Source organism: Ammodytes marinus (assembly GCF_949987685.1).
Source record: "Ammodytes marinus genome assembly, chromosome: 7".
NCBI classification, from domain to species: domain Eukaryota; kingdom Metazoa; phylum Chordata; class Actinopteri; order Uranoscopiformes; family Ammodytidae; genus Ammodytes; species Ammodytes marinus.
Window position 1 is genome coordinate 31,207,091 of NC_137211.1, and position 25,972 is coordinate 31,233,062.

General features: G+C 42.8%; 1 protein-coding gene across 1 annotated transcript in view; it reads left to right on the top strand.

Moving 5' to 3' along the window:
* Positions 1-3,849: 3,849 nt before the first annotated feature.
* Positions 3,850-25,972, top strand: part of vstm2la (V-set and transmembrane domain containing 2 like a) — a gene marked incomplete at both ends in the record, with an annotated part of 74,452 nt that continues 52,329 nt past the window's right edge. The window contains one exon of the mRNA XM_080030609.1: positions 3,850-3,970. Coding sequence (XP_079886735.1) covers positions 3,850-3,970 — 121 coding nt within the window. The remainder of the gene's footprint in view (positions 3,971-25,972) is intronic.

Sequence of the window (25,972 nt, forward strand, 5' to 3'; positions counted from 1 at the left end):
ATAGAGCAAAATATTATTTAGGCACATGCCCATGTAAATGGGGCCTAATGATGCCTCAAAGGGTAAACTGACCACCAGTTGATCATCATCATAAAGGCATCAAAGAAATCATGAGAAACAAAATATCAATTATCATGTTCCCTTTTCCATCCAAATCTCCTTTCGTGTAGTTTCTCATATTATTGTTGTAAAGTTGTAAGAACAGTTTTCACATTTCATTTGCATCTTTTTATGGAAGGCATGGGCTGAAAATGCACATGAAAGTCTGGGACAGGGTCATTGAAGTCAGGAAATCCAATCAGTGTTTTGACATTCACATATGGGTTACAGGCTAGCTCTGTTTGGGGGGAAAATCACAAAGTCTGCTAATAAAACGGGTTCTCTATTCAAAGCAAAAGGTCCAGTGAGGTGAAGCGTTTACTCATATATCAAATCATTACAGGAAATTAGGCAAGTCAAGTGAAATCTTTTCATTTATCTCGATATCACAAATAATAATTTGCCTCAAGTCTAAACAATCTGTACTGCTACTGTAAAACACGCTCTGTCTCTAGACCATACATAGAAATAAGAAAACACGCCACAGAAAAATAGAGTAGGCTAACTAAACTTTTAACAGGGGGAAAGTCCAGGCCAACAAAAATCACTGTATCCATGACAACATGTATTAGACCCAATTGTAAAACATATGTGAATAATGTGGATGCACGAGGACTTTGAATAACTTTGTAGAATTGTAAGGACCTGAGCCACATGGCCTCCTCTCCACCTGACCTGATAATAGACAGACATGCAACCACAGAAGAGACAAGCACAGCATTCACACACACAAAGACACACAAAGACTGTTAACGGAATTGAATTTGCCTTATGATTGTATAATATTTTAATGCTCAAACAGCTTTCTGCCTGTTGAACTTTGTCCCAGTAAACTTAAAGAACTCCAAAAGAGTTTTGCTAAACTTGCATTTTAGGACAACATCTGCTGATTACTTGTTTAGCCTTGAAGAAGAAAACTGCCTACTAAAGAATTTGGCACATACAGATGTATGACGCATTCATGTGCACAGTGGTTGAGAGTTGATGAGGAAAGCTTTGGAGGAGGAATAACTCCCATATTCTGTTATCAGACATTGTATGAAGAATAACACCTGCTGAGATGAGTTTCTGGGAATATCTGCCTAATTAAAAATCTTTCTGCTTTCGGCAGCAAAACGAGGGCCTGGACACACAAACCGAGTGTATACGCCTACACATTTCTCGGACATATAACCTCTGCTATTTCTGTTCAATCTTTGTCTCAATCCATGTATGCTTAACAATGTAAGACTTGTGATGCATTGATTGATTCCCTTGTATGCTGTTACAAGTAAACTATCTTCTGCTTCGAAGATGCCTGACTCAGATTCTTTATTCAAACACTTGGGTTTTTTAATAATAATTCTACTATCAAAGACACACACACACACACACACACACACACACACACACACACACACACACACACACACACACACACACACACACACACACACACACACACACACACACACACACACATTAACTAGTTTGCCCCTAGTACTAAGTTCTCAGCTAAGCAGAAGGAGCAGGAATGGCAAATCACAGTGTGATAATGACTGGTAACAGAGAATAAGAACATCTACTCCACAGGATATTTTAAATAAATTCTTACAAAGTAAAATCGAAGGATTAAAAATGTTATTGCCATATCCTGTAAGGAAATCATGGATATCTCATTTGTGTGTAAATTCATTCATAGACCAATGGCTGTGGAAAGATGTAATACAGAGATCATGTTAGCAGAGGAAATAAGCAGGTGTCCTCTTAGTTGTTTCCTTGAAATACATGGGACACACAGTATGTCATGTTCCCTAACAACCTAGATATGCTGCCCTGTTGTGATGAAAAGGTGCTCAAGATCAATGCAGATTACACTAACACTTAGATACTGTCCCATTAAGTCAAATAACCCATGTTACAGCATGGCTTGTCAATAGGATTTTTATTTTCTAGCGATTAAAGGTAGACCAACACTGAGGCTGTGATTCAGCACCATGGACAGCAACACAGCAGAACTTCAGCATGATGTGCCTGTGTTCCAAATCACATACTTTTTATTTTTACTTCACTACATACTAAAGTACAGAAGAGTTTTAGGGCCACAGGAGAGAAAAATAAATCAGATAATAAGATTTTTTTTTAATTATATCGAGAAATGTCAAGAATAAAGACGAATACTCCAAAATGCTATTGGAGTTGGTGGGGCATTTATGTATTTTCAGCATACTACAATTGACGTGCATGTATTGGGACATCCTAAATCTTTATTTGGCAAACTAAATAGTATGGAAGTATGGGGATTGGAAGTCTCCATGACACTTCCATCCAGAGCAGGTCCAGACCATGTTACTGTAAAAGGACTCTTTGGTCCAAACACTATTAATCATTAATGGGAGGATTTCAAGTTACCTGCTAATGGCCCCATTCAAACTGTATTTAAGGCTATTTTATACTTTTTTGCCATGCATTAGCCACATCAATAAAGGCTTTTTTCAACAAGAGTGTCTTGGCATTTTTACTGTTTTGTTGTATGTTTTGCTGGTTGGGACATTCAGTCAGGTGTAACAGGGGTTCACTATGCTGCATGGCTTTAATTATAGCACCTGAAGACCACATTCCACACCAGGCCTACTAATCTATACTGTAATACGAGTTACAGCATGGATATCTGGTTGTGGACTGCAATGGTTCTCTGACTCTAAATGTGGGGAAAACATGTGACAAAAAATCTGTTCATTCAATTTAATGCCTTTAATGTCATTGTCAATGGTCTTAATCCTAGTTATTTATCAGATTTGCTTTTATCCTACGAACCCTCTCGAACGCTCGGGTCTTCTGGCAGTGGTCTTTTAATAGTTCCAAAAGTTCGTACAAGCACGTTGTGTTACATTTGCTTGTATGAAAAGTGCTCTATAAATAAAGTTTGATTGATTGATTGACTGATGAAAATCTGTTCTCTCTGATCTGATTTCAATGACAGGGGTCAACCAACACCGCATAATTAAATTGTGATTTGTATTCTTACTTCTGATTGGAGCATGGACATCATGTGTGGCTGCTTAAATAAGACATTGTTTCTTAGCAATTTTTGCCTGTTTAAATAAAGGTTGATGATGATGATGATGATGATGATGATGATGCTTCCAGTCAAGAGCAAAGTAATAATATCATCACTTTTGTTTTTATCAGATTCATTCATCTTTACTTTACTAAACTTCATACATAATCAAACTAATAGTAAATAGTTCGGTTCGGATAGAAGTCTCACAAATACTAAAAGCAAACCTAATGTTGGAGCACATATCCGTTTATTATCGAGTTAACATTGTTAATAATGTTAATGTTATGTTAATACGCTAATAATAGGCCTAATGTATAACCTTTAGTTTAAGTGGTCTGCTATCGCTTCGTAAAAGCGCATTTCCTTGAGAAAAATAACGTCGTGAAGTTCAAGGTACAATTCAGAGTGTGTTTCTAATATCACTCCTCTCATAAATTAAATTCCCAATGCAAACCGCCGCGGCCCTTCATCTGCGAAGAGTCCCTCCGCCGCATGTAGAGCCGAGTGAACGGGAGCAGAGCGTCAGTCAGTCCGCTGGCGCACAAGGACTCCGCTGCTTCTTTATTCCTCACAGGTCGCTCAGAACACATTCAAAAATAACAATAATTTAAATAAAAAATACACTAAAATATTAGTCCGACGTGCAACTCCACCCGATGTGAAGGGTACAGCGTGTGGACAGGAGAGAAGATCAACACAGAAGAGCAATGGGAGCGTTCCGGGTGCTGCTGGGGAGTTTACACTACATGGGACTCTACATGCTGCAACTTAGTGTGTCCACGAGGCAGGCGGGACACGGCGAGATACACAACCACATCTCCGGGAACGGTAGGTGTCAGAGCCGCATTGTCTTCCAATAATTGTTCTTTCATTTTATAAATGGACAGCACAGGGGCTGTGGATGGGGAAAAGCATACGTGATTCCATCCGCTCACAACATGCACAGGAGGAATTAAACAAAGAGTCGCACAAAGAGCCTCATGCTGGTGAATGAATAGCAACAAATGCAAATGCGTGTTATCTTTGATTGTGTGTGTGAGTTTGAGAAGAGCTTGTGGCTTCTTGCTGCCACACGTCAAATGAAAAAGAGTTGAGCTCTGTAGGCTACAATGAATAGAGCAACCTGTCATCCAGTGCATGTCAGCCCATCGTATAAGGAATAACAATATGGCTAGTAGTGTAATTAAAATGTGGATGTTCAGATCATTTAGGCTACAGTAATAATTTCGGAAGGCTTAAGAAGCAGCAATGTGGTATAGCCCTTTTTATTGAGTGTAAGGATTCTTTGATATGGCAGGGTTTGAATCTCCAGACAGCGCTTCCCAGCCCGCTGCGTTGGTGATTAATCCCGATAGAGCAGAGGTGATGTCAGCTGATAGGTGGAAGTTAATGTTGTCTTTTGGTGCAGCGTTTACACTCTGTTTACACTTTGTTACGTCACACACTCTGCCAGTGACAGTTTGGCAAGGCTCTCTGCTTTGTTCGTGGAACTTTGGCCTGGGTCTGCCAATCTCTGCAGGTGTCACTGCCGGTGTGCTGCCAAAAAGTGATTTCGGTCCAATAAAAAGGTATTTCAGCAGGTAAAGGGAGCTAGGTGGGCTCTAATCTGTCCGAGCCAAATGTTTGTTATGGATTGGAGACATTCTGAGGCAGAAATAACCTTTCAATACCAATAGGACTGAAAGAAAAATCAACATGCTGATAAATGAATGCACAGGCTACACAAGGATAATTGCAAAGGAGATAATTTCTTTATAACAGAAGCCATCTATACAACATGTCATTACATTAGTTTCCACATACACAAGTATATTAGATGCCTTAAGGCTTAAAGGGATAGTAGGGACAGTATTTTTGAAGTTGAATGAGGTACTTAGTGTGTTACCTTGTGGAGATGGTGATCCAAAGATTGAGGGAGACAACGCTGTAGCAGAAGTCAGAGGGGACCAGCCTTAACCACTGCGCCACGGGCGCCCCAGATATTCAGGGATTTTGACAAAAAGTGATTTTGACAATAGGCATTCTCTAGAATCGCTGACTTAATATCAGAAATGTCGTATCAGATCACGTCATGCACTGCAAACAAGATTGTGATTATTTTGTTACAACAAGAAACGTTAACAAGGGGGCGCCCTTAGTTCAGGGTGTCTTCCCCCCCGGGCCGGGCCCAGCAGCAGACCCGGTTTCGATTCCCGCCCGCGGTCGTTCTCTGCATGTCACTCCCCTCTCTGCCCCATTTCACCTCTGTCTCTCTGTCTCTCTGCACTATCAAATAAAGCATAAAAATGCCCAAAAAATATATATATAAAAAAAAAACGTTAACAATACTTTGCTATTACCACAGATAGTTATGCATAATTGCATTTTATACGTAAAAATGGACTGAAGTCACTTTTTTGGCATCACTTTTTAGCACCACACCGGCTCAGCAGATGTGCAGACAGCACCATGTTGGCATGGGTTGAAAAATAAACTAAGGAGGAAGAGATGCAGAATGAGTGGAGGTGATAACCACTCAATGTCCTTGAGACAATGAGTCCTCCGGTTGCTCCATCACCTACTGTTCATAATACTGTAAATGTTCAAGGTTATTATGTGATGTTTCCCATCAGCTCAAACTGGCACCCAGTTCATCCCACACACTGCTCTATACAAATTAGAGTTACAACACAGATGAGATTCCTATTTCCTTTAACAGGGACACTGATTAGCACTAATCAAATAACCTTGTCAGTTATAATCATGTCTGCACCCGTGGACGAAGGTTATTCATTTACATGTTGTATCTCTTTTGTTCAATTTGTACCAAAACAGAAGTGAAAAAAATAAGCTTTGGTTGTTAAAATAATAAAACTGACACATAGGAACAGCACATGAAGCCCCCTAATTTGAACCAGAGAAGCTCAACTCTTTTTTTCTCTTAATTAGATAATGAATGAATTACCAATGTATGTGACCTGACAAAATGGTTAATGCTGAAAATGTAATATTGTTATATACTGTATGCTGGTGCACCTATAGATGAAAATGTTAGGCGGACCGGTGCAACCAGTGGTAAAGTAAGTCTGGAGCCCTACATAAAGGACTCCAGTCTGTCTCTGTTGGGCAGGAAGTGAGATCTAGTGTTGAATGGTTGACCTGAAAACTCCTGTCAGATCATCAGACAGCTCAGCTGTACCTGTCTGTACTGTATATTCATTTGCTTTTTCTGAGACAATTCTGTAAGTTTGGCTCGTGTTGGGGATTTCCTAGCCCCATAACAGTCATAGTTTATACTCCTTTTTTCCTCAACTGGCACTCATCCAGATACAATAGTGAACAGAAAGACAGAAGAAAGATAGATGGAAGCAAAAGTGTTTGGATTTACTTAATTTTAATTATGCTCTGGTCTCCATCTGCCCAGACTTTTTTAGTCATTGATACTTTTCAATTTACTTTTAATTAGGGCATAGTTATCCGGCGAGGCGGTTATTCCAGCCAATCAATTGCTCTAATTTAATCAGTGAAGGGTAAATGAGCTATTGGGCTAATAAGAGATGTGAAACATTTGCAAAGGAAAACCGATTCTAATGAGATACCAGGAGCAATGCAAACAAGCTTTTTGACGGCAATCTACAGTAAAGATGCCAGATCTTCCCATTTTGGTCATTTATCAACTTCTGAGTCCCCAACAACATGCGTTACTGTTGCTTTAACGTTCAAACTGAATTAAAACATGTTTACTACTGCCTGGACTAAAAACTGTATCTGCCTGTGATTCTTTATTTAGGGCCAGTCTATTATTTCCACCCCTGTTTTGAACTCCATCACAAGAGAAAGCAGCCCCATTTTGAATCATTTTAAGGTGGAGTCAGCAACACTGCAACACTGGATTATTTCAGGGCACACACAGTAAGGAAGGAGATAGTCACTGATTTTGACAAAAAGCATTCTAGAATCAATGACTCCACCTTTAATAGATTTGCACTCTGTATTACAATTCAACCGGTGATTAATTTACCATTCAGGTAAGAATTCATCCTTTATAGCACTAAAAGCATCACACTACTATTAAAACATTTAACAGTTGTTAAGGCTGGGTTGGTTGGACTCAAGTGCAGAGACAGTGCTGGATTCAAGGTTGTTTATTAAACATAGGGATATGGATGGAAGTCAAATACCTGCCAGCAACTACTTTTACAGCAGAAGTAGTTGCTGGCTGGTGGTCCAGACAGGCAAAGGGGAAAATCCAGGAGGTGAGCTGGCAGATGAGGGCTGGAGCTGGGGGCAGGGGTCAGGTCGGGAGGGTCTGGAGAAGAACAGCCTGCAACAAAGGTGCTGTGTGATTGCTGGGAATATGCACAACAACGGAAACTCAAAGGATTCGGGTGGGATATTAATAAAGTAGCTGAAGAAAATGGGCTAAATGTGTTGGACTATGGTCCCAATACTGTGTGGGGTAATGTTCCTCCATGGATTCCTCCAGTACTCAGGCAGTGTGGATTAACAACTTTTGGAGAAGAAGAGAGAATGGATTGAAAGGAATGAGGGAAACATTGGAGGTTTGGTTCAGGTGTATGTGAAGAGGGATTTTTATAATAATAATATGCAAGTGTTTACTGATGGTTTCAAGGATCCAGAGAGAGGTCATGTGGGAGCAGGAGTGGTTATACCAGAATTAAATGTGACCATATGAAAAAGATTGACAAACTGTTTTTACAGCAAAAGTAGTTGCTATTATTTTATGTTTACAGTGGATAGAAGAGCTTAGGCCTGAATGAGTTGTTATTTGTTTAGACTGCAGCTCTTAATAGCTTGAATTCAGAAGAAACAGTAAGGGATGATTTGATATTGGAAATATTTATGATACTTTTGAGAATTCAAATAATTGGAATGTATCTACAATTCTGTTGGATTTCTGCTCACTATGGGGTGGAGGGTAATGAGAAAGCGGATGAGATGACCAAGAGAGCAATTGATAATGACATAATGAAAGTTCCCTTAGGAAAAAGTGAGGCTAAATCATTGATAAAAGACACAGTGAGGCGTTCATGACAGAAGAAGTGGGACTCAGACACTAAAGAGAGACACTATTACAACATACAGAAATCAATAAGGGTGTAGGCTTTTAAAGGAAGATGCAGAAGACAGGAGGTGATTTTAGCAAGATTGAGATTTGGACATTCTTGACTAAAGTCAACTCTCTTTTTAATGAATAAATGCTTGTCAGACAAATGCATTGAATGTAGTGTACTAGAAAATGTGGAACATGTAAATCATGTGGTGTGGAAAATTAAATTTTATGGAGGATCATCTTGCGTGATAGGATTTATGAATTAGAACAAGGCTGGAGTGGAAGGGATATTGAGACGGGGAGAAAACTGGGGAAGGCTGTAAGGCACTTTTTAGTTTTCTGAAAGGTATGGTAAGATCATAACATTTTCTTTTTTTTCTTTCTTGTTTCTTTTCTTTTCTTTTTCTCATTTAATGTAAATACACCATAAGAATGTGACCTGAAGTGTTCGTAAGCATGCTGTTCACACCCCGGTAAAGTAGGGGGCGGCATATGCACCTATACGTTGGTTGTGATCCAACATAAAATCCTAGAGAAGATAAGAAGAAGACAGCAGTAGCTAGTGCAGTATCACTGGCAAACTTTCAGCTGCAGCTTGTAAGCGTTGCTTGTGTATTGTGCAGAATCAGAAAACTAAGGGCCTCTACGGATTCTGTTTTTTGCATAGGAAATTTCCTTTCCTAACGAGATAAACCGGAAGTACTTGGAGGAAAGGTGGTTCAAATTCTAAAAAATGCATAGGAAAGGAGCCTCGATGCATCCTTTAACCCTCCTTTAGCATAGGTTACTCCTGACCAACCTCTACGAAAGGGAAGGAGATATTTGTATCCCATAATCCTTTACGGCGGCAATATTTAAAGCAACAGGCCAACGACGACGTTTACCGACTCAATGTGAATACGAATGAGAGACGCTGTAAAACAGAAGAGAGGAGAAGAGAGGAAGATTAAACTCCAGAAAATAGCCTAACAAAATGGAAAACCCCGAAGATAATAAAGAACTCATAAAAGACCAACATCCTTATAGTTATTTTCGTAGCCCATAATTTACATAATTTAACATAAGAAAATAAAATGCCAACTTCGCATTTAGTAAAGATAAATGTGGGCAGTTAAATTCAACATAAGTGTAGCCTCTTTTTCACATGTGAATTGGGATTCAAGTGGCATAAAATATTCCCGTTGGACCTATATTCACATAGGTCGGCCTAGTCCGAGTTATTCTCACTCTGTTTGTGACAACCTGATTGAAATTAATATGACAAGAACGCATGGATCGAAAGAGCGCTTGTTGTAGTCACGCTAGAGACTTACGTCAGCCATACTCGCCGTCGCGCGATGATGTCGGTTAGGAAAAGTGGCGTCTAATTCATTTTAAACAGTGCTGTCTTTTCCTATGTTCAAAAGGAAGGACCTTTTCATCTCTCTTTGACCCGATGACGTTTTCCACAAAGGTTAAGTAAAGGAGGCATAAAGGTTAGGAGATTTGACATTCCGTAGAGGCCATAATGTCTGATCTGTGAAAATCCTTGAAACAAAAACCTTCCCCCATGGTGGCAAGCATGCTTTTGTTTGGTTTACAGTATATCACTGTAATTGAATATCTTTGGATTTTAGATAAGTGGACGTACAACATCTTCTGACCATTTCACTTTGAATAAGCACCTCCATAACTTCTGTACAACATTAAAAGACGTTGTAACACTCAATGTTTTTCTGCCACGTGAGTCAACACACAGACATACAGTAAGTGGAATATAGTGAGTAGGAATGGGTGAGTGGGCAGAGGAGACTGACAGCTTTTAAAGCTTGTTGGCACTCAGTGGTTGGGTAGAGCCCATGTATCACGCTCCTGACCCTCACTATATACTCCTCACTGGTACAAGACAAGGGCCTGAGGCCAGCATGGGGAAAACAACAGAGCGGAGAGGAGTGATTACTGTAGCTACAGCTTACCTCTGCACACAGCACGGCTCCTGTTGTCTCAGGACTTAAAAATCAATCTGCTTTAGCGTCTCCTGGCTTTGTCTCAATATCCTCTCATCATGAGCAAAGTGTACTCAAAGTAATTATCCATGGCATTTGCATTTTTAAAATGTTGATTTTGCTGCTCTTTTTTCAATTCACCATTCAGTGGCGCAATTCAATGGGTATTCACACCACGTCTACTTTCTGATACATATTTAATTCCAAAGATTGTTAAATAGTAAAATTGTAAAACAGTCCGGACCCTTACAGCCTGTGGAAAGAAGCTTTTCAGCATCCTGCTGGATCTGCAGTTGATGCTCCTGTATCTCCTCCCTGATGAGTCTCCGGAGGGAGTGGAGCCGCTGCTAGGCTTATTTTTGAACTCCCAGGAGCTTGACGCTGCTGACCCTCTCCACAGCTGCTCCATCCACGCTCAGCGGTGTGTGGTGTTGTTTGCCAGCCCTACTGAAGTCGATTTTTCCACGTTGAGTGCGAGGTTGTGGGACCTGCACCACGTTGTGAGCTGGTCCACCTCCATCCGGTATGCAGACTCATCATTGTCACTGACAAGACCCACCACTGTTGTGTCGTCTGCAAATTTGATGATGTGGTTGGTGCTGAATCTGGGAGTGCAGTCGTGGGTGAGCAGGCTGATAGCAGGGGGCTTAAGACACAGACTTGGGGTGAGCCTCTGCTTACTGTTGGTGATGTTTTGCTGCCCACCCTGACAGTCTGCTGCCGCTGTGTCAGGGTGGGCAGCAAACCACTGCAGCTGCCCTTTGTGGTCCTGCATTTTCGTCTTGCAGCCTAAAGTTGTTCCTGTTCTTGCTTGTGGTAGGCAATAGTTCTCCAGTATGTCCCTGTACAGGACTGTGTTCACCAGCTCCACCAATGGTGTTCTCCTCCATAATGAATGCCGGCCCATACCATCACTGAGTTTCACCTGCTTGAGTGGTTTCCTGGATGCAGTCATCACAGACGTTCTAACCACTTAATCGCAGCACCCTTTGTCTTTCATCTATACGGTTCAGGGTATAGCGGCTCTCATCCATAAAGTAAACATGTTACCAGTGCCCAACTGTAATGCCTCTCAGGGGGCCATACTCAATATTAGTGAGTGAGTGACATTTAACAGAGTAATATTGGACATTCCTATGCATTAAATACCCTCAAATTTGTGTTTCGTGTTCAATTGAAAAAAGTTAAAAAAAGCTATGTGGGTTTTTTGTTTTCTTTTATTGGGTGAACCATAAGCAGACAGTTAAAGTACATAGAGAGTAGACAGTAAAAACAGTACACAAGGAATGCATAAGGCAAGGCAAGTTATAAAGATAACACATCAAAAGAAATTATGAAAAACAGAAGCATACTAACAAATTAAAACTAGTCATGGTTGGTGAAACGCAAGAGGGAAAAGATAAAAATCTTGACAGACCCAAACATGGCTCCTAGTTTGTTCAATAAATGGGGGGCAGGTGAGCAATGTGTAATCAAAGGGCATGTGCTGGTAAATAGGGTGTGATATGGTCAGGTCTAGCCTGGATAGGAAGGCTATGTAGGGAGGACAGTATGGGTGTTATACGGTCAAATAATTTGGTTTACAGTTTTTGCCGAATGTTTACACACATGTTGCAGACTTTGGCCCACTGTGTCAAAACTTAACGCACAGGCCGAATAGGACAAAGCACATGGAGATAAACTTCTAACTTATACGGCAAAATGAAACTCTTGAAACAAAACCTAACAATCCCATTTCAAAACTGTTTTTAGCATCAAAACAATACACACATGCACCTTTGAATGACTCTTTCCTAGCAGCAACAACACACAGATGTGCTTTATGCAAAACACAGATGTATTCAGTACTTTGGATGGTTTTTTACTTTAAAATTCTATACAATTTTTTTTTTGATCCACTACAGTTGATCTAGACACAAGAAAGCAAAATTTAAACGCATCAGCATTTTTTAAATTTTTCCATTTCAGGTTTTTGCAAAAGTAAAAAAAAACAAAAAAAACACAAAGACACACAAGAAATGGTACAAATAGAATGTTGTACAAAACATAGTGTTGTACTGATTGGAAGACATTTAGTCTATGGATCCTGTCTCCTGTTAGCATCTGGCCACCTCACCTCATACACATTGCAGGCAATGTCCAACCTGGCCAAGCAACAGGGAAAATACCACCTTGCATGCCTTATCCAGCCCTGTATGGACCTCACCTCAATGTCCCCGCATGCCTCTTCCATGGCTTGTAGAAGAGGCATGCGGGCATGTGGCTGACGGTCATACACTTTCCAGCGCCATGCTGAAAAGAACTCCTCAATGGGGTTCAAAAATGGGGTGCAAGTTGAGGGCAATAAATCGGTTATGGTTTGTGAACCAGTCCCGGACCAGAGCAGCCCGATGGAAACTGACATTATCCCAGATGATAACAAACTGGGGCTGCTCTGGCCCGTCCTGGACTACTGTGTTGTGAAATGTGTCGGGAAATTGTATAATTAGGGCTGTGTTGTACGGGACGAGGATGGAGTGGTGATGTATGACACCCTGTAAACTTATGGCGGCACACAGGGTGATATTTCCCCCGCGCTGACCAGGGACATGTATTGCTCTTGTGCTCTTTTAGGATGTGGGACAGTGTTGATATGCTGACAGTGTTGATTCCAGCAAAGGTTACTTGATCTGTCAGGATCTGCTCTCTCAGTACACAAAGCATGATTTCATTATTGGCCAAAATAATGTTTACTATGGCCATCTCCTGTTCATCACTGAACATGTTATACCCTGTGCTGGTCTTCTGGCAGTTCTGAAGAAAAGGAAAAATCATACATTACATTACACCATAGACCTACAGTAATACAGCAATGTCTTGTACTGTGCATTCGAACAATGTGCAATACTGTCATTTATTTGGTACAGTTTAGTGTTGAAACTTCAAAACATACCTGTTTTCCAGTCTGAACGTTCTTATTACAGTTTTTGCCGACTGCTTACACACATGTTGCAGACTTTGGCCCACTGTGTCAAAACTTAACACACAGGCACATGGAGATAAACTTTTAACTTAACACAGATGTGCTTTATGCAAAACACAGCTGTATTCAGTTCTTTGGATGGTTTTTGACTTTAAAAGTCTCATACAGATATTTTTGTGAAAGATTGATCCACTACAGTTGATCTAGACACATTAAAACAAAATGTAAACGCTTCAGATTTTTATTTTTATTTTGCCATTTCAGGTTTTTGCAAAAGTAAAAAAATAAATGGTACAACTAGAATGTTCTACAAAACATAGTGTTGTAGGGGAATGATTTAAAGACATTTAGGCTATGAATCCTGTCTCCTGTTGGCATCTGGCCACATCACCTCATCCACGTCACAGGCAATGTCCTCCCTTGCCAAGCAACGGGGGAAATATCGCCTTGCGTGCCTTATCCAACCTTTTGCAGAATTTTTTGGAAAGATTGATCCACTATATTTTCAATTAGAAAAGAAAATAAGTTTATATGGCAATTTCATGGTTTTGGCCATCAAAAGAAAAAAACACAATAAATAGGTAGGATCGCAGTTCAACAAGCAATTCAGTGTGTCACTATGAACTCTGAAACAATTACAGTACAAAAAAAGAAGTGTTGTAAGGAATGGGGCGAGTGGATTATGAATCCTTTGGATACCGCCTCCCGTTTGCGTCTGGCCACATCGCCTCATCGACATCACATGCAATGTCATCCTTTGAGAAGTAACAGCAAAAATATTCCTGATATCCAGTATAAATGTCTCTTGTCCTCTTCCCCTGACTCTCACTGTCTCACAAAGGAGCTGAGCTTACCTGAGGTCTATGTGTAATGCTAAGGCTCACACTGATTGGTATTATATTAGCTTTATTTTTTATTTTTCATGTGTGTGAGTCGGTGTGTTTTTCCAATTTTAGTTGTGTTTTGTATTTTAAATAGATGTGTTTTCCCAAGGATTACAAGTGATTTCCTTTTTGACCAATGTGTCTTATGTAAAACACTGTGTCTAGTGTTTTGCAAGAAGTGTGTTGCAGAATTTCAAACACAGTGCAAAGCACATATTGTGTTTGTAGGGTTGGTGCTTGTGTTTAGGGCATGGTCACCAAAGTTAGAGGTTGTGATGCTTTGGGCCTAGCAACCACTATTAGTGTTTAAGCAAACTGTAATACCCCCCATTTTGTTTAAGCCTCAAAACACAGTTTGCAAAGGTTAATTGTGTTTTTATTTTCACTGTGATATGTTTGGGTGAGATTGATCAATAAAGTTTTAAGAAGATATACACTTCTTAAAACTATATCAAGAACAATTCACATTGTCACAATCATTTCATGAGAAGAGGTCAAAATTATTTTACTCCAACTTTTTGGGCGACCATGTAGGGGAGAACGGGGTAATTTGTCACACGGGTTGGTTGTCACAATCGTTATATCTCGGAACCAGAAGGCGCTGTCTATGAAATTTTGGTATGTAAATATCCAGAATTGGGATCAGAGGTCACCTACATAGTCTTGCTTGGAGTTAGACTGCTGAATTTGAGGTGAGACGACTGTTTGTGTTTTTCATGTCAAATTGAAAATATTTAGCTCCTCAGTATTTTTCTTCTAGGCTTTTACACAATGGGTTTATAACAAAACACTTGTTACCCATACAAAGTGTGAAGGGTAAACTATATTTTAGATTGTGGTTAGCAAGCTAATTAGTTGTCAGATGGTTGTTGGCCTTGATGCTAGCAAGAAATTCAAGTTTGGGTTGGTTGTCACATTTTTTGGGGGGTTGGTTGTCACATGTTATCTCAAGGCTGCAGCCAGAAAAGGAACCCAATAACGAAATAAATTGTCAATCTTTATCCTCACTGACACCCCAGAGAAGGAAAGAATAGAGCAGGAAAAGGCAGCTAGCATGCAAAAGAAAAAAGGCCAACAAAATCAAAACAACCCAGTGCATCCCAAACTAGACCAGCTGCCAAGGCTACAGTAAGTTATGTAGGCCTATTTGTCAACTTGACAATGCAATTAAACTTTCAAATGTAGTTCTACTTTCTTGCCTTCTTTTTAAGATTATTCCCCTTGTGACAAACAACCCCATAGTGTTTGACAACCGACCCCTTGATGGGGTTGGTTGTCACAATGTGTAAGGGTGTCTTTGATGATTAATTTCTTCTTTATTACAATAAGATAGAAAAAGTGTGGGGTACATATTTCAAGCCAACACCTTAAGCTTCAATTTAATGTAGGAATGACTATTGAAAGATGTTTAGGTGATAAGCAATTCTCACTAGAGTAAAAAGTGTGCCTACTTACCCCGTTCTCCCCTACAGTACATGGCAGCAGCTCAGGTGTTGTACTCATTGTTTGACATTGTGGATTTGGATCTTTGTTGTCCTCCATCACTCATGTTTCCCTAGCCTGTCACTGCTGGCTGTTCTGCGTGTGTAATAAAGTGTGAGTCCCCCCCGGCATTGGAACGCTCTTTTCAGAATGGGCACAACAAGCTGCAGGCGGGGTCAGTTGGCAGTCAAGGACTCTCCCTCTCTCTGGTTCTCTGTAAGTGCCTTCTGCTGCGCCTGTACTCTCTCTCCCAAAGCACTTCAATTGTATGGTGCAAGTTTGTGTGTGTGTCTGTGTGGGGGGGAACGTACTTTGGAGGAGAAATGATTGCGGGCAGCTTTGAGCACAGCGATCTAAAGTTCCACTCTCACTGATGTGTCCCTCTATGACTGAAACTCATCTCTGGAACTCATCACTGTTTGTGCATGTGCGTGCATGCGTATACTTGTACTACTATCTTTGTGAGGACTCAAGCTTTTAACCGTCGGAGTAAGGACATTTTTAGAAAGTGAGGACAACTTCCTGGTACTAATTTTTTCAAAGGCCTGTTTGAAGGTCAAGACTTGGTTTTAAGTTTCAGTTTACAATATGGTATAGGTTTGGGTTAGTGTTAGGGTGAGGCATTTAAGTTCAAGGTTAGGGACTAGGGAATGCATTATTCCAATAAGTGTCCTCAAAAAGATTGACGTACATTGTGTGTGCGTGTGTGTGTGTGGTGCGCGTTCTGAGTGAGAGATGATAAATTACAATTTTGGGACCTATGATCCAACCCTGCTCTTTCTATTGTGTGTGAATGTGACTAACACTGCAAGTTGTGTGTGTGTGTGTGTGTGTGTGTGTGTGTGTGTGTGTGTGTGTGTGTGTGTGTGTGTGTGTGTGTGTGTGTGTGTGTGTGTGTGTGTGTGTGTTGTGTGTATAAAGAGATGGAGGGGGATAGAGTTCTCCCTCTATTGCACTCAGCGTGTTGATGTTGGGGAGAGTGCTTGGCTGTGAAGGCTTGTCTCAGAGAGGGTTGCTTATCTTCCATTAGAAACATTACTGCCAACTTTGCCATCAAAGAAAGACCCCCCCCCCCACACACACACACACACTTGGCAGGGTTTATCTGTTGGCAGTCTCACTGAGGAGGAAAGGGGAGGGAGATAGGCGGCGAGGGGAACGTGATGTATCCCTGGTCTAAAAGAGCTCCTCAGCCTATTACATAAAGTAGACAAAGGAGTTACTTGGTCCCAAGGTGTGTGACAATCTCCTCTTTATCCATGCCATTTCAGTCTCATCTATTTGGCATAGGAAAGGCACTGAAAAAAGTAGAAAATTACACTAGCTAGGGGAGGGGTAATCTAATTCATGAGAGGCACCTGTTATACCCCTGGCAGGTAAGCCAGGCAGTTTTTCAGGTTAGAGGCCAGTCTAAAAGCAGCATTGCCATCACCCATTGGCAGTAGGATGATTGGATATTCAATAAGTGTGGAGCTCATGTGCATATTCAAATGCATTTAGAAAGAAACTTGTAATACAAAAAAAGTTACTTTTCTAGTATACTTTTACTATGTAAAGTTTTATTGTGGTAGGAGTAAAGGAAAAAATTAAGCCTATTTGGGTTTATTTTGGGCATGTACGATTAGTGTTTAACTCATTTGCATATTAAAATTAATTTTCAAAGAAACTAGTAATACAAAATGTTTTCATTTTCATGAATACTTTCATTGTGTAAAGTTTCATTTTGATAGGACTAAAGGAAAAAAATAGCCCTATTGGGATTTATTGGTGTCTCGCCTTATTGGCACACATCTCGGATTGATGAGAATTAAACATATATCCTCAACTAGGATTTCTTAGGACTTTTAGTATGTTGTTCTGGACACCTCATAGAAATTATCTGAGCTGAAAAAAATTATTTTACAATTTGTCTGTCGTAAAATGCTATTTTGCCTGGACTATATAGCAGACCCGACACATCATTAAGTCAAGTATCATTGTGCCCTGGAGTCTCTCTGATTGGTTAGACTTCTTTCCAGACTATGACACTGTATCTGTTAGTCAATCACATGTTCGTTTGACATTGATTATTTGTTTTTTTCCTGCTCACATTACATTACATTATCTGCATACACTGTATTTCACTCATATCCAGAAATTGGAATAGTGTTTGGTGTTGTGACAATACACGCTGCCTCAGCTTCTCAGAAGGAGTCAAAATATAAATGAAAAAGGAACAGGCCAGTTTTGCATATGTGTTGCATTTTGAAATAATGGAGCAAACGCTACAACAAGCTGCCTTAGACTTAGTGCTTTTTAATCACATTTAATGCAGCATTGCAATTACAGGGCTGGCTCGTCAGTCCATTGCAGGGAATTTATAATTCACTTACTGCAGAGACTAATGAAAATAATCAGCTAGTCTTCTGTGTACAGAACAAACACATACCAAAGTCTAATATCCCTGTTACCAGCTATAATGAAGGCGAGAAGATGCTGCCTATGACATTCTCTCTGTTACTGCAAGACACATCTTCACACACTCATACACACTGTGGTGGATAAGCTTGTGCTGTTCTTATGGGGGGAACTGACTTTAAAGATTGTTTTTAAATTGACACAATGAGCAATAGGGTCTAGTTATTTAAAAATTCATAAAAGTATGTAAGTGTATTCGGTTGGTTTTCAACCACATTAAATTCAGAGCCTTAGAAAGTACATGAGGTACCATTGAAACCTGTATAGTTGGTTGTTTGTTTCATTTTGTCCTTTGTTTTTGTGTTTCTTTTTTCATTTTTTTGTGTGTGTGTATCTACATGGGTTTTGTTTTTACAAAAATCTATAAATAACGTATTTAAAAAAAAAGTACATGAGGTAACACACAGATAAAGAGTATAGTTGATGGAAGGGGGAGTGGGTGGATGTTTACTCTCTTGTGTTAAAATGATCATCATTCATATATTGCAGTCTTTTTCTCTGTTGCATGATATCATGTAAACTCTCAGGTTCATATTTAAGATCCTTTTGTTAAAACGAGTCAGCTGGAAACATTAAGAAAGTCTGCCATACACAGTGTTTTAAACCAATTATTCGGGTTAATGTTAGCTTATTCAGCTAGCTAGCTGATCAAATTTGCCATTCAAGACCACATCCACAATCCATTGGGAGAGTCTCTGTTTGGACAGGGCAGCCCCCTTCCTGCAGCTTCCATAGCAGACAAAGAGGTTATTTGTCTTACACAAGCTGGTTGTTGCTACAACATACACTGTGTGCACAATTATTAGGCAAGTTGTATTTTTGAGGATACATTTTATTATTGAACAATTACAGTGCTCTCGGTCAATCCAAAATGTTAATGAACCTAAACCTGAATGTTTACGAAAGTAAAAGTGAGGTTTTGTCTTTCTTACGAGAATATATATATATACGTATGTTTTGCTATTATTAGGCAACTATTAGTACCTATGCAGAATTATTATGCAACTAAATAAAAAAACTAAAATTTTCCCATCTCTCTTGTTTATTTTCATCTGTTAAAGTGAGAATAATAAAACAACTCAACTCAAAATTTACAATTTCCGACATGTCAAAAAATATATTTACAGTGAAGGAAATCAGTACACCTCTCGGAACAGTGTCTGGGAGGCTGTGGTTGCTGCTGCACAAAAAGTTGATCGTCAACAGATCAAGAAACTGACAGACTCCATGAATGGAAGGCTTGTGACAGTTATTGAAAAGAAGGGTGGCTATATTGGTCACTGTTTTGTTTTTTTTGACATGTCGGACATTTTTATTTGTAAATTTTGAGTTGTTTTAATATTCTCACTTTAACAGATGAAAATAAACAAGTGAGGTGGGAAAATTTTCGTTTTTTTATTTAGTTGCATAATAATTCTGCATACTAATAGTTGCCTAATAATAGCAAAACATACGTATATATATATTCTCGTAAGAAAGACAAAACCTCACTTTTACTTTCGTAAACATTCAGGTTTAGGCTCATTAACATTTTGGATTGACCGAGAGCACTGTGGTTGTTCAATAATAAAATTAATCCTCAATAATACAACTTGCCTAATAATTGTGCACACAGTGTTGCCCTAAGCGCCCATATCGGGCACAGTGGGTCTGACATTCTTTCTGCTGTTGTGATAATTGAACATGATGTAACTTTTTACTTGTGCATATCTTGTGACATTTGTATTTCTTTTTGTCATAAGTAAAAGTAGGAAATGTTTAATGAAACAGAATAGAATGTGAAGGCTCATCAGGTTTAAAGCGGCTACGAGTAACATTTAACGTAAGTTATGAACATAACTATGGATCTATGAGACCGACCGATGACCGTCACTACGGTCTAACCGTGAATGATACCCTCCATTCTACCTATCTTTCGAGACCATAATATCAACAGAGTCGTATGACCGACCTTTAGAGGCGGGCTCGGAGTGCATAAAGCATCCGGGGGAGCACGCCTCTTCCTCCTGCCTGGAACGCCTCAGCCAGTTCCGAGCGACAAGAGATAGTGACGGTCATCGGTCGGTCTCATAGATCCATAGTTATGTTCATAACTTACGATCTATTTCGACCTCCCTCAGACCGTCACTACGGTCTAACCGTGGATGAGTCATATCAACAATGTCGCGAGGAAGAAAATTCCTCGTCATCAGTCCGCTCGGTGGCAGACCTGAGAATAGTGGAGCCCATGGTTGCGGACGCAACATTGACCCTATAAAATCTGGTGAAAGTGCATGGAGTGCTCCATGAAGCAGCCGCACATATATCACCTAGGGCAACTCCTTTTAAAGCTGCCCATGACGTGGCCATACTTCGTGTAGAGTGAGCCACAAGGCCAGCAGGCATCGGGAGTCCCTGCGTGGTGTAAGCCTGGGCAATCGTCTCCACCAGCCAGTGGGAAAGACGCTGTTTAGACACTGGGTGGCCCAACTGTCTATCAGCATAACACACAAACAGCTTAGTATGTGACTGCCTCAGTTGCTGAGTACGGCTGACATAAGCCCTCAATGCTCTTACTGGACACAATGTATGAAGAGCAACTCTTCCTTGGCACGCTGGATCAGGGTGAAATGCCTCCAGCTCGATCGCTTGATTAACTGTATCTGGCCTTACCACTTTAGGCAGGAAGCAAGGGTTTGGCCAAAGAGACACCCCTGCGTTCTCGGGCTTCCACCTTAAGCACTCGTCACTAACAGACAGTGCGTGTAGCTCACTCACCCTTTTAGCTGAACATATGGCCAAAAGAAATGCAGTTTTTTGTGCCAAGAACTTTAAACCCGACTGCTCTAGCGGTTCGTATGGGGCAATAGCCAAAGACCTCAACACCAAAGGGAGGTCCCCGGATGGGGCTCTCAAGCTCCTGCTTGGCCGCAGGCGGTTAGCGCCCTTGAGGAACTGAGACACCATGGGGTGCTTTCCCACAGAAAGACCTCCCACTGTCTCGTGAAATACAGAAATAGCGGCAGCATAGACCCTCAGGGTGCTTGCTGCCCTCCCCAGGTCCAGTAGGGACTGCAGGAAGAGGAGCACCAAAGCCACCGGACAGGTGACCGGGTCCAACTCCCTATTTTGGCACCATGACGAAAAGAAATTCCATCTTTGTTGGTAATTGGCTCGTGTAGAAGGTGCCCTGGCATTATTTATCGTCTCCAGGACGGCTTCACTCAAATCCTGAGAGATGGACTGAGGAGGGGCCAGGCCCATAACTGCATCACAGACGGGTTCGGGTGCCAGATTTGGCCCCGTGCCTGAGAAAGAAGGTCTGCCCTGCGGGGCAAGGGCAAGGGTTGACCGTAAACAAGACGGAGGAGGGCCGGGAACCAATGCCTCCCCGGCCAGTGTGGAGCCACTAACAGGACCCTGTAGCACCCCTGGGAAATCCTGTCTAGCACATGGGGTACCAATGGAAGCGGAGGGAAAGCGTATAGTAACCCTTCCGGCCACTCTTGAGACAGTGCATCCAGGCCTAAAGGGCTGCACGGCTGCCTCAGGGAGAACCACCTCTGGCAATGGGTTGTCTCCCTGGAAGCAAATAGATCCACCTGGAGCTTTCCAAAGTGAGTTGACAAGGTCACTACAACCTCTGGGTGTAGTCTCCATTCTCCCGGGAGAGGTCCGGACCTGGAGAGGAGGTCCGCCGCTATGTTCAAGACCCCTGGTATGTAAACCGCCTTGAGTGAGGCCAGGCGTGGGAAGGCCCACGTCAGAAGCCTCTGGGCCATCTTTAGGCAAGAGAGGGACCTTGTGCCGCCCTGATGGTTGATGTTGTACACCGTGGCAGTATTGTCTGTTCTTACAAGGACATGTCTGCCCTGTATGAAGGGAATAAGAGCCTTGAGGCCCAAATAAACTGCCCTTATCTCCAGCACATTGATATGTTCTGTGTCCCAAGGAGGCCCCCAGAGACCCCTCACCGCTCTGCCTTCCCAGACCGCCCCCCAGCCTGACTGGGAAGCATCCGTAGACACTATGGTCCGCCTCGAGGGGAGATTGCCCAAGGGGGCTCCTTGTGTGAGCAACCTGCTGTCCCGCCATGGGCGCAGGGCTCTGAGACATGAGTGTGTTATCCGGAGCTTTACATGCCTGTCCCTGTGTGGGTTTAGGTTGAAAGCATTTAGCCACCGCTGTAGAGGCCGCGCCTTGAGGAGACCCAATGGAATCACCACCACTGCTGCCGAAATCGACCCCAGTAGTCTCTGAAGGTGGATTAGTTCTAGGCGCTTGCCTAGGCGAAAGATGCGCAGGGCCCCCAGAATTTTTGCCACTCTCTGAGGGGTGAGTGATGCCCTCATCGTGAGGGAGTTCAGACATAGTCCTAAGAAGACTGTCTCCTGCCTTGGCATGAGATTGCTCTTCTTCAAGTTGACCTGGAAGCCAAGAGACTGAACGTGGGACAGGACTGTCCCTGTGTCCTGCACTACCTGCTGGCAAGACGGAGCGCAGACCAACCAATCGTCCAGGTACGGCATGATTTTTAAGCCTGCCCTCTGTAGGGGCATCAAGGCAGCTGCCCCCACCCTGGTAAATACCCTGGGGGACAGGGAGAGGCCAAATGGGAGGACTTTGAACTCGTAAGCCTGTCCCCGAAAGGCGAAGCGTAGGAACTTCCAATGTTCCTGACAAATAGGGACGTGGAAATAAGCGTCCTTGAGATCGATAGTGGTGAACCACTCCTTTTCCTCTATTGCTTCCATGATGTGCCTTGTGTGCAGCATCTTGAAGGGTAAGGTTTTCATAAAGGCATTTAAGCCCCTGAGGTCCAGAATGGGGCGCAGCCCCCCGTCCTTCTTTGGAACCAGGAAATATATTGAATAAAAGCCAGTGTGCTGTTCGCTGGAACTTACTTTTGCAATTGCTCCTTTTTGTAGCAGTGTGGCGATTTCCTCGGCCAACACATCTGCCTGGACTGGGTCCTTCACGGATGTTATCCGGACCCTGGAAAAAGGTGGGGGCCGCCGCCGAAATTGGAGCCTGTAACCCCTGGCGACTGTTGCCAGTACCCAGGGGTCTGAAACTTTCTGCTCCCAGCTGTCCAGGCGTAGCTGGGAGTGAACCCCGGCGGCTGTCCCACCAATCCTATTCACGACCCTGCCGGGGCCTTTGGCCCCTCGGGGGACTTCTATTTTGGGGAGCCCCTCTTGATGTTGAGTGGGACTGAAACCCCCGCTGCAGTGGTCTTACTTTAGCACCGCTGTAGCCCTGGTTGCCCGGGCTCTGACGTCCGTTACGCACCCAAGGATCCTGACGGCCCTCAGCAGTCTGATATGGTTGCTGCCGGCCAGTAGGTCGCTGCCTTGTCCTCCCAGGGTGAGTGAACGTGCGTTGCACACTCTCCCTGGCACGTGCAGTTTGTTCAGCCTTCTTCAGCACATTCTGGGAGTCTGAATGAAACATTGAGCCCGGCTCCACTGGCATATTGGTGAGCTCGCTCTTAATACTCGCTGGGAGGTTCGTTTGAGCCAGCCAGATCTGCCTGCGGGTCATCATGGCTGATGACATAGCCGCCCCCACATCCCGGGTGAGCTGGGAATGGGTGGATAAGGCCGCATCTACCAAGTTCCTGGTATCGCGGTCAGCTGCGCTAAGAGTCTTCCTGATAGCTGCCAGTAGGATAGCCAAAGCATTTCCTGAACAAGCTGCACGAGCAGCTGCATTGTAGGTCCTGCAGACCAAGCGGTCCGTCTTGTCGCACTCCTTTCGTGGACATCGTGGGTCAACTGTGACCTTCTCTGGGCTGAGAGAGGTTAAGGCTGCCATCTCCTTCTCCACCGGAGGCATACCCCCCAGTCCTGTCTCCGACGGGTATTGTGCCTTAGCCACCCTCCTGCAGCCTGTATTAAACTGAGGTGCTTGGCTAGGAGTACTCCAAGCTCCTTTCAGCATCTTGCAGTAGTCTTCTGCTGCTGGAATAGCCACTGAAGGACGGGGTTGTGGAATGCCAGCCCAGACCCCCTCTGTCTGACTTGGGACTTCCACTGGGGTGTCAAGTCCCAGGATCTTGGCAGCACTCAGGACCCTTGAGAACACACTATCTTGACCCGGCTCTTCTGAACACTCATCTGCAGAAGCAGATCCCTCTGGATGGGATGAGCTGAGGCCGTGTGGCTCTGCAGCAAACTCCTGTTGTCCCTCTTCTGCGAAAAGGGAACCCCGGGCATAGAGGGATATAGAGTCCGGGTGGTTGGCTTCTGGCTCCTGGTACGATGACATATGTGCGGAGGATGTTGGACCAGAGGTGTGAGTCTCAGAGATAGCTTCACTCTGAGAGCGAGTTTCAATTCTGCCCACCCTGTCTGTCAGGCCACGAATGGCAGACAAAATTTGCAGCTGTATATCCTCCCGTCCTGCCGCCGCCACTGGGGTGGGGCCTGGACCTTCTGGCTGCAGAGCCCCTCTTGAGGCTCGTCTTTTGCTACGGCCATGGGAATGCTCACGTTGGCGTTTGCGTGATTGGCTGCTCTTAGAGTGGCGGTCCTGTATCCTACCATCGGTGGGAGAAGGAGCACCTGCCGCAGCACCGGGGGGGGGTTCTCCTAACCAAGCCCTCCGAGACCTCTCGTCCAGCGGTAGGTCCAGTGCAGCTGGGCATGGGGACTCCACATCCTCCAAGAGGTGAGCCCTGCCCAAGCATGGGGGACACTCTCTGTGACCATCACGGGGGTCCATGGTCGCTCCACAGGAACGGCATGTCTGGGGGGCCATAGTGCCCAATTTCACCCCAAATGTGTACGCGGACGTACACTGGGGGACAACTAAAGGAACCCGACCGTCTGCGCACAGAGGTTAAGGGAAGCTTTAAGTTGATCAGCAGCCTCCTAGCTTAGCTGATTTTTCTCTTTATTCTTTTCTTCTTTTAATGAATCAAATTCACCCACAATGTGTACGCGGACGTACACTGGGGGACAACTAAAGGTACCCGACCTTCTGCGCACAGAGGTTAAGGGAAGCTTTAAGTTGATCAACAGCCTCTTAAATTCACCCACAATGTGTACGCGGACGTACACTGGGGGACAACTAAAGGAACCCGACCTTCTGCGTACAGAGGTTAAGGGAACCTTTAAGTCGATTAACAGCCTCTTAGTTAAGCTGCTTTTTTCTTTCTCTTCTTTTCTTTCTTTTCTTTTCTTCTTCTCCTCTATTTTCTTTTTCTTTCTTATTTTTCCCTACAATGGGGAATAAATAAAGAAACCCGTTTTCAGGGAAATTAAGTTGACCATCAAAATCAAAATCAACTCTGAAATAGTACGAATCACCACTCTTGGGACGTACGAGGAAAATATATAAATAAAGCACTTCTAACGCCGGCAGGCAAGGCTTTGTTTATTGCTACTTATTCTTAGTATTTAACAAAAAGTGTATTTCGCCCCAACACTGCTTTTTCCTTGCAGGCTAAGGGGAGAAGCAACAGGTGTTAACAATCAACAACAATCAAACACCATGCGCTACAAAACTACTGGAGACCTTTCGGTGCGCCAATAGTTACAACCTGTAATCACAGGGAAACCAGTTTAACAATCCTCAGGGACACAAGGCACCTGCACAATAATGTGACGGATTACCAGCTTCCTACATTTTCAAACACAACTTACCGGTCTCTCAGATGAGGCGAGAAAGGCAAAGAGGAAGAGGCGTGCTCCCCCGGATGCTTTATGCACTCCGAGCCCGCCTCTAAAGGTCGGTCATACGACTCTGTTGATATTATGGTCTCGAAAGATAGGTAGAATGGAGGGTATCATTCACGGTTAGACCGTAGTGACGGTCTGAGGGAGGTCGAAATAGATATATCTTTTAAACAGCCTCATGTTTCCTCTCATAATCATAAATTACCTTTAACAGCAAACGAGACCATCAGTGCAAAGAAAGACGTTTTTATATAGTTTTTATTGCTGCATTTGATCTGGTCGTACACCCAGTCCGATTTTCGGTTCACGCGTGCATGCTCTATGGTCACATATCCGTATTGGTCAC